The sequence below is a fragment of the Eurytemora carolleeae genome, unplaced genomic scaffold (assembly GCF_000591075.1).
Source record: "Eurytemora carolleeae unplaced genomic scaffold, Eaff_2.0 scaffold155, whole genome shotgun sequence".
In the NCBI taxonomy this organism is placed as follows: Eukaryota; Metazoa; Arthropoda; class Copepoda; order Calanoida; family Temoridae; genus Eurytemora; species Eurytemora carolleeae.
Window position 1 is genome coordinate 306,373 of NW_019396666.1, and position 6,402 is coordinate 312,774.

Here is a 6,402-nt window from a genome sequence, read left to right on the forward strand (position 1 = left end):
TTTTGAAAAAGTTAGTTTTGAAATAGTTAATTATAAAGGAAAACAAAAAAGTATTATTTATTTATTTTATTCTATATTCATATAGATAGATAGATAGATAGATACGTTAAACTTTGTTGTATACTTTCAGGTTATTTTAGAAATAGGCGAGACTTGAAATGACAATTGAGACACTTAGTGTTCTTAAATTTAGGGTTTTATTACTGCCCCCTCAACGCTAAAAAATTAAAATTGCGTAAGTGGCGATAAAAAATACTTAACTTTAAGGGTTGAAATGTTAGAATCAGAAAATTGCAACATGAATGTCATCTTTGTTTTTTCTTTTGTTATTTACAATCTGCAAAGATATATTTCTATTTATATAGTTTAGTAACAGATTATCCTACGCGATATTTCATGATTTAAAGAAAAAAAGACTACAGGCTATGGGCTCAAAATATCTAGATACTCCTTGGGGCCTCACACCTAGTCAAGCTCTGCTTATGTTGATCAGAACTTCCTACAAGCCTCATAAACTCGACTTGAATCTACCCTCTCTGATCTTCATCTCAAGTATACCAGTGATCTAGATGTAGTGTACACAGTTCAATCTAAAAGATTGACCGAAATTATTTTATTCAAAACAGCAAAATATTCAAAATAAAACGAACAAGACAAACATATTTAATCATATAATAAAAGAACTTCTTAACGAATAGATCCAGCAAGATAATAAACACATTTAACCATAGAATAAAAAAATATCAAGATTCGTTATTTACTGGACTAAAAGTTCCCACATTTGCCAACTAAAAGTTCCCACATTTGTAAACTAAAAGTTCCAACAATTGCAAACTAAAAGTTCCCACATTTGTAAACTAAAAGTTCCAACATTTGTAAACTAAAAGTTCCAACATTTGTAAACTAAAAGTTCCAACATTTGCAAACAAGATCAATTTTCAGTTTAAACCATAAAAACATACATAAATCGTAGAAGAAACCTTAATATGCCTTAGGCAAAGTCATGACTCAGGTATCTTGACAAATATCAATGTCTAACTGTTTAGAAAAGTTAACTCACAGTATGGTTTCTAATACTAAGTTTACAATTTATAACCGGTTTCGGTGCTTGGGAACAGACTCAACTCTCCTCCGTCCGTAGGGACTTCACAACTTTACTCCAGGGTATTCAGGGGCGAGGAAAAATAAAACATGAAGAAAACTTTGCGTAACACAAGCACTAGGTCAGGTCTGTTTGTTTGTATCGAGAAAAGTTAATGGCTGAACCAATTAGACTCAATTTTTATGGCCATTCACGTGACCCAAGGCAAGGTTAATGAGACCCAAAAAAAATTGAATAATGTTGACATACTTATTGTTTGCACCTAACCTAAACAGAAAAATCCGCAACTTTTGAACAGTTCTAAATGGCTACTTTCAGAGATAGCAACTGTTTAACGCTAAAATTGTTGAACAAAAATCTAGGTAGTCTGTTTAAATATGACTCTTTAATGTTTCAAATCAGTTTTATTAATTTTCTATAATTCCTGTAGAGACAAAAATACTTCGTTGTTAAGCTTGTTAATCAAATACTTTAATTATTCAAATGTTTTGTAATGTTTTCTTAATTTGTGTATTTTCTAGTTTATGTTTTGTGTTTATTCAAATATTGACCATTAATACTTTAGGATCCAGTTACAAAAGAAGATTGACATTAAAAAAAACACTTTTTATTTTCGACATAAAAACATTCTTTTAACCTTTAACTCTTGTGCTAAAATGTTGAATCAAATACTTATATAATAAGAAGCTTAAAGGTTAGCTAAGTGATTATATAAATATAGTAGTTATCATCTAACTATGCCGGCTTCAACAGTTCCTACCTTGAGCAATAGATTGATCCTGGGGATACTTCTTGCACTTGTCTTAGGTAATACACTCTTTTCTATGGGTTTTAATTGCGTAACTTATCATAAAAAAACTTTTGCACAGTTCACTGATTTTAAACATAATTTTTCTTATAAATAACTTTTAGTGAAGCTAACCTATTGTTAAAATATCTTTTGTATAACTAACTTCTATGTATGTACTTTGCCCAAATTTTGTGTGTGACTTCACAAAAATTTGCCTCCAACAAAATTTGATTTTGATTAAATTTTGAAAATCCACAATCATTTTTTTTAAATCCACAAACTTTTGTTTGTATTCAAATATTATAATACTAATTTTTATCAATTGGGACATCTTTTCAGTCAGACCATTTTGGATCAGACATAGGGATAAGAATGTTCTTAAAATTTTAAAATTTTCTATACAGGTTTTCTATACAGGTTTTCTATACAGGTTTTCCATACAGGTTTTTGTTCTTTTCCCAAATTTCCTTCCTGTTAAAAAAGAAAATAGGAAATATGAAAAGATGAGACTTTAAAGACTACCTGTTCAATTTCTATAATTCTGAAATTAAAATTAGAAGGGTCTAATTGTCCTGAAACTTTAAAAGTTGCATGGTCAGAGCTGGCACAACATGTACTGTATATGCAATGAGTTGAGCTGTCCAGTTGTCGTGTAGAGTCAAACCAGCACGTTTTATGCAGTAAATTTAGCCTGGCATGAGCATAGTGAATTGTGTAAAACATTTCCATATTCTAGACCCAATTGATTTGTGTCAACCTTTTCCTTGTTTTAGACCCAGTTAATTTGTGTCAACCAGATTGGAAGGAGAAGTGGTTTGGACAAGCAAACTGCACTAACGAGGCAGGTGAGAAGAGACCAAATGAACAGCATTGAATTATAGACACAAGGGACATCTTTGAGAAGACCTAAAAAAACATACATTTTGAAATACCTGTAATACCTCAGAACATGATTTTGATTAAGGTTCTAATTCTTCTAATGAGACCTGTGAAGACACTTCTGGAAACGGAACTGAAAGCCTGGCAGAGAATGTCACAGCTGTTAGTCTAGATAATGCTACAGTAGAAAATATTCCATCTGAGGATTTAAAAGAATACCCTTTTGTAACATTGTCAGGTAAAGAAAGTTTTTCTAGTTTTCACTTAAAATTGAATTTAAATAATACCTTTCAAGGGTAAATATTTTTAAGAATTGGCCCAAAAGAAATGTGAACAAGATGGAACTTTAAAGTTTCATTTCTTTAATTTTTCCACACACAAAATCGAAAAGTTCATTACTTAATTTTAAATACAATTATTCCTAAAGTAACTTATCCTGTAATAATTTATGATAAAATAGATTCTATTGATGAAGACGCTCTAGCAGCACTCCAAAATTCCAATATCTCCAATATAACCGTGGCAGAATCTAAAAGTAATTTGCCAATCAAGCAAGCAACTGGGAATTTAGAGCTAAAAATTCAGGGAATAGGACCAACAGGTCCACTGAAACCTGCAGGAGGAAAAATAGATAAACATGCAAAATCAAGTGAAACTCAAGATTTGAAGAAGAACAAAACAGAGAATCCTGATGAAATGACTGACAATGAAACACCAGGTAATTCAATATGGGAAATAAGAGAAATAAAACACTCCAGTTTCAATAGCAAATACAATTAAACTTTTACTTAAATGATAATTTCTTACTCAATTATAAGTCTTTGATTGGTCAGATTCCTATTCAAAATTGAAACTGGGGTGAGAGCTATCATATTCAACTTTATATTAATGACCTCAGGCATATTGGGTTGGAAAGTGTCTCAAAGTAAAATATGGATTGGTTTATTGTATACTTACTTGTACTCTAATATTCTCATTTATACTATACAATAACCTGATACTCAATTTACCAAAGAAATCATTTAAAATTTAATGAATACAATTGATCTTTAGATGTGCACTACTTAAGAAAATGTCAAGTTGGGTGGGGGGGGGGGGGGCAGGTATTGCCAACCTGTACCTTTTTGTAAAACTGTTTAACAAACTTCAAATTTGTTCATCTAAAAACTTTATAATCAAGCATCTAAAATTTACTTGTATCCTAAAAAATGTGCTTGTAAGGTTTATAAAAGCTATCAAGCATTTATTTCCTTTGCATGATTATACAGTGTAAACATTGGATTTACTTATCAATTGTGTTTACTAGACAACATGAACTGTGGGAATTTTTAAATTTCTCTTCAATCACTTACTTTGTGTTTTCTGTGATAAATAAATTTTCATTTAAATTATCCCATTTAATTTTATTGGGGTATTACAAATGAAAACTTAATGAAAACATTTTTAGAGATTTCAAAAATATTTCTCATCTGGTAAAACCCTGATATTAACATTTAGTGCCATGAGCTTGAAGCAAGCTGATGAAATAGTGCTGCCTCAGGGTTACAACCATCCAAAACTGAACAAATCAAATATGAAATATATGAAAAATATGAAATAAAATCACAGTTGTATGTTAAGAATTCTTTAGGTTGAAATATATTTCACTGCAAATGCATTCTATCTATTTATTGAAAAGAAGGCACCTTTCAATAAATTATTTACTTGGTTGGAAAAATGCTCTTTAACACAGGAGTCAAAATTCTTAGATAATCATACATTGGAACGCGGACTAAAAGAAGAATCAATGATAAAGAATGAAGTAACAGGAATACTGAGTGGTCCTGAAATGTATGGATTAAATGATGGCCTAATAAGTGTAAGTAAAATTTTATAAATGTGAAGAATAAATTTTTTGCTATTAATCTTTTAAGGATAGAATAGTTGAAACTGCTGGAAATCTTGGGGGTAAGTAGCACAAAATGTTTCATTACTAGACAAGCATCTGACACAATGTTAATTTCAATAATAAAAGATTTGGAAAAATGTAATACACTAGATAAATATGGTAAGCTCATATTCTAAATTCCTTGTTGAGACCCCATACCTTAATTTCAGAGCATGAAGTACCAGCTAGAAAAAATATATTCTATGCAGTTCACATAAATTATGATAGCTTGAACAAAACTACTAAGCCCCAATTTGTTGAATCAAGTGATTTGCTTAAAATGATTGATACAGATGGTATGCCAAAGCTTAATGCCAGCATAGAAAAAAGCATTGAAAGGTCGGATTTAATTCAAAATGAAAACACTAACAATGGAAATGTGACTCAACAAAAAATCAAGCAACTGAGTCAAAGCATTCAATTAAATAATACGGTTGAAACACCAGATGAATTCTTAAAAAGAGTTGACAAAGAGTTAGCAGAGATTGGTGATAATTCATCTCAAGAAAACCTATATGGATATGGTATGTTGGGTCAATCGGGGTATTCTGTGGATTCGTATCAAAGAATGGAGTCCTATCTAAATGATAAGGATGTTAACCTTATAAACCCACCTGAGGAAGATATCAGCCTTGCTAAGAAAAAAATGAAAGAACACGCTGAAAAAGACTTGAATTCTGTGCTCAGTGAAAAGATTGCAGCTGATCTTACGAGGAAAATACACAAGGATTCAGGGCTGTAAATATTTAATGATAATTTATCTTAGTTGTTTGTCTCACTGTTTTCACACCTATCCCCATTTTTATTTTTATATAAGGAAAATTAAATTTCAAAAATTCAAAAACTATTAAAAATATAACAGAGATTATCCTTGTGATGCATGCTGGCATCAAAGTTACAGTTCTGCTTTTCAGAAACCAACTTGGATAAATCAAAAATTAGACAATCAATAAAAGATGGTTTAAATCTATCAAAAGGTCTAAAAAAGACAGGGAAGGGTTCATATAAGTAAAATTACCAGATCACTTAGGCCCTTTATGAATTTATTTGTTTGTGCCAAATAATGATTTTCATCTAAATTAACTTAAACACAGGTGTTAATAGCGGAAGTTCTTCAGGGGGAGACAGTACAAAATCCAGTACATCAATAGGAAGAAGTATATATTATTCACACCTGCAGAAAGATGAACCAACCAGACTTCCCAACTCCGAGTAAATTAAGATTTATTAGATCATAACTCATAGAGCAAATCTTTTTGAATCTTAAACTTGCAACTTCAGAGCACAGAAAGTTTATTTCTGCTATAACAGTTAAACCTAAGGCTTACTTGAGATAAAATACAAACAGTTTGTGCAGTGAAAATCAAGTTTAGTCACTAAAGCTAAGCCCTAAGCATGTTCAAAGTTTTTGTTATCATGTTTGAATATCAAACTCTCAATCTGTTTAGATCAAACCTTCATGCTGTGAAAGAAAATTTGAAACAACAATTAAAACAGGAAAATGCTTTAACTCATAACCTTAAAAATCAAGAGTTTTAAATTTTGTTCTTTATGACCCGAAGATATGGTTATTGTTTAAAGTAGTTTTAATTTAGATCGGAAACAAACATTCAGAGGTTTAAAATGACTTTTGGTGACTTTTGAAAAGTTCAAAACAAACAAAACTTTATATTTTTTAGAATATACAATCAATTTCAAACTTTA

At 30.6% G+C, this 6,402-nt stretch overlaps 1 protein-coding gene across 3 annotated transcripts; it reads left to right on the plus strand.

The window, feature by feature from the left end:
- Nucleotides 1-1,656: 1,656 nt before the first annotated feature.
- Nucleotides 1,657-6,402, plus strand: LOC111707122 (uncharacterized). Of its 3 annotated transcripts, XM_023480129.1 has the most exons (11): nt 1,657-1,909; nt 2,666-2,737; nt 2,857-3,009; nt 3,232-3,489; nt 4,520-4,629; nt 4,685-4,718; nt 4,869-5,432; nt 5,613-5,690; nt 5,793-5,910; nt 6,147-6,195; nt 6,294-6,402. In XM_023480129.1, exons 1-11 carry the CDS (start codon nt 1,840-1,842, stop codon nt 6,318-6,320), a joined length of 1,533 nt encoding a protein of 510 aa, XP_023335897.1. In that variant the 5' UTR covers nt 1,657-1,839; the 3' UTR covers nt 6,321-6,402. The 3 variants fall into 3 exon arrangements, with proteins under 3 accessions (XP_023335897.1, XP_023335898.1, XP_023335899.1); XM_023480130.1 differs by lacking the exon at nt 5,613-5,690 and having other exon boundaries at nt 1,658-1,909; XM_023480131.1 differs by lacking the exons at nt 4,869-5,432; nt 5,613-5,690 and having other exon boundaries at nt 1,663-1,909.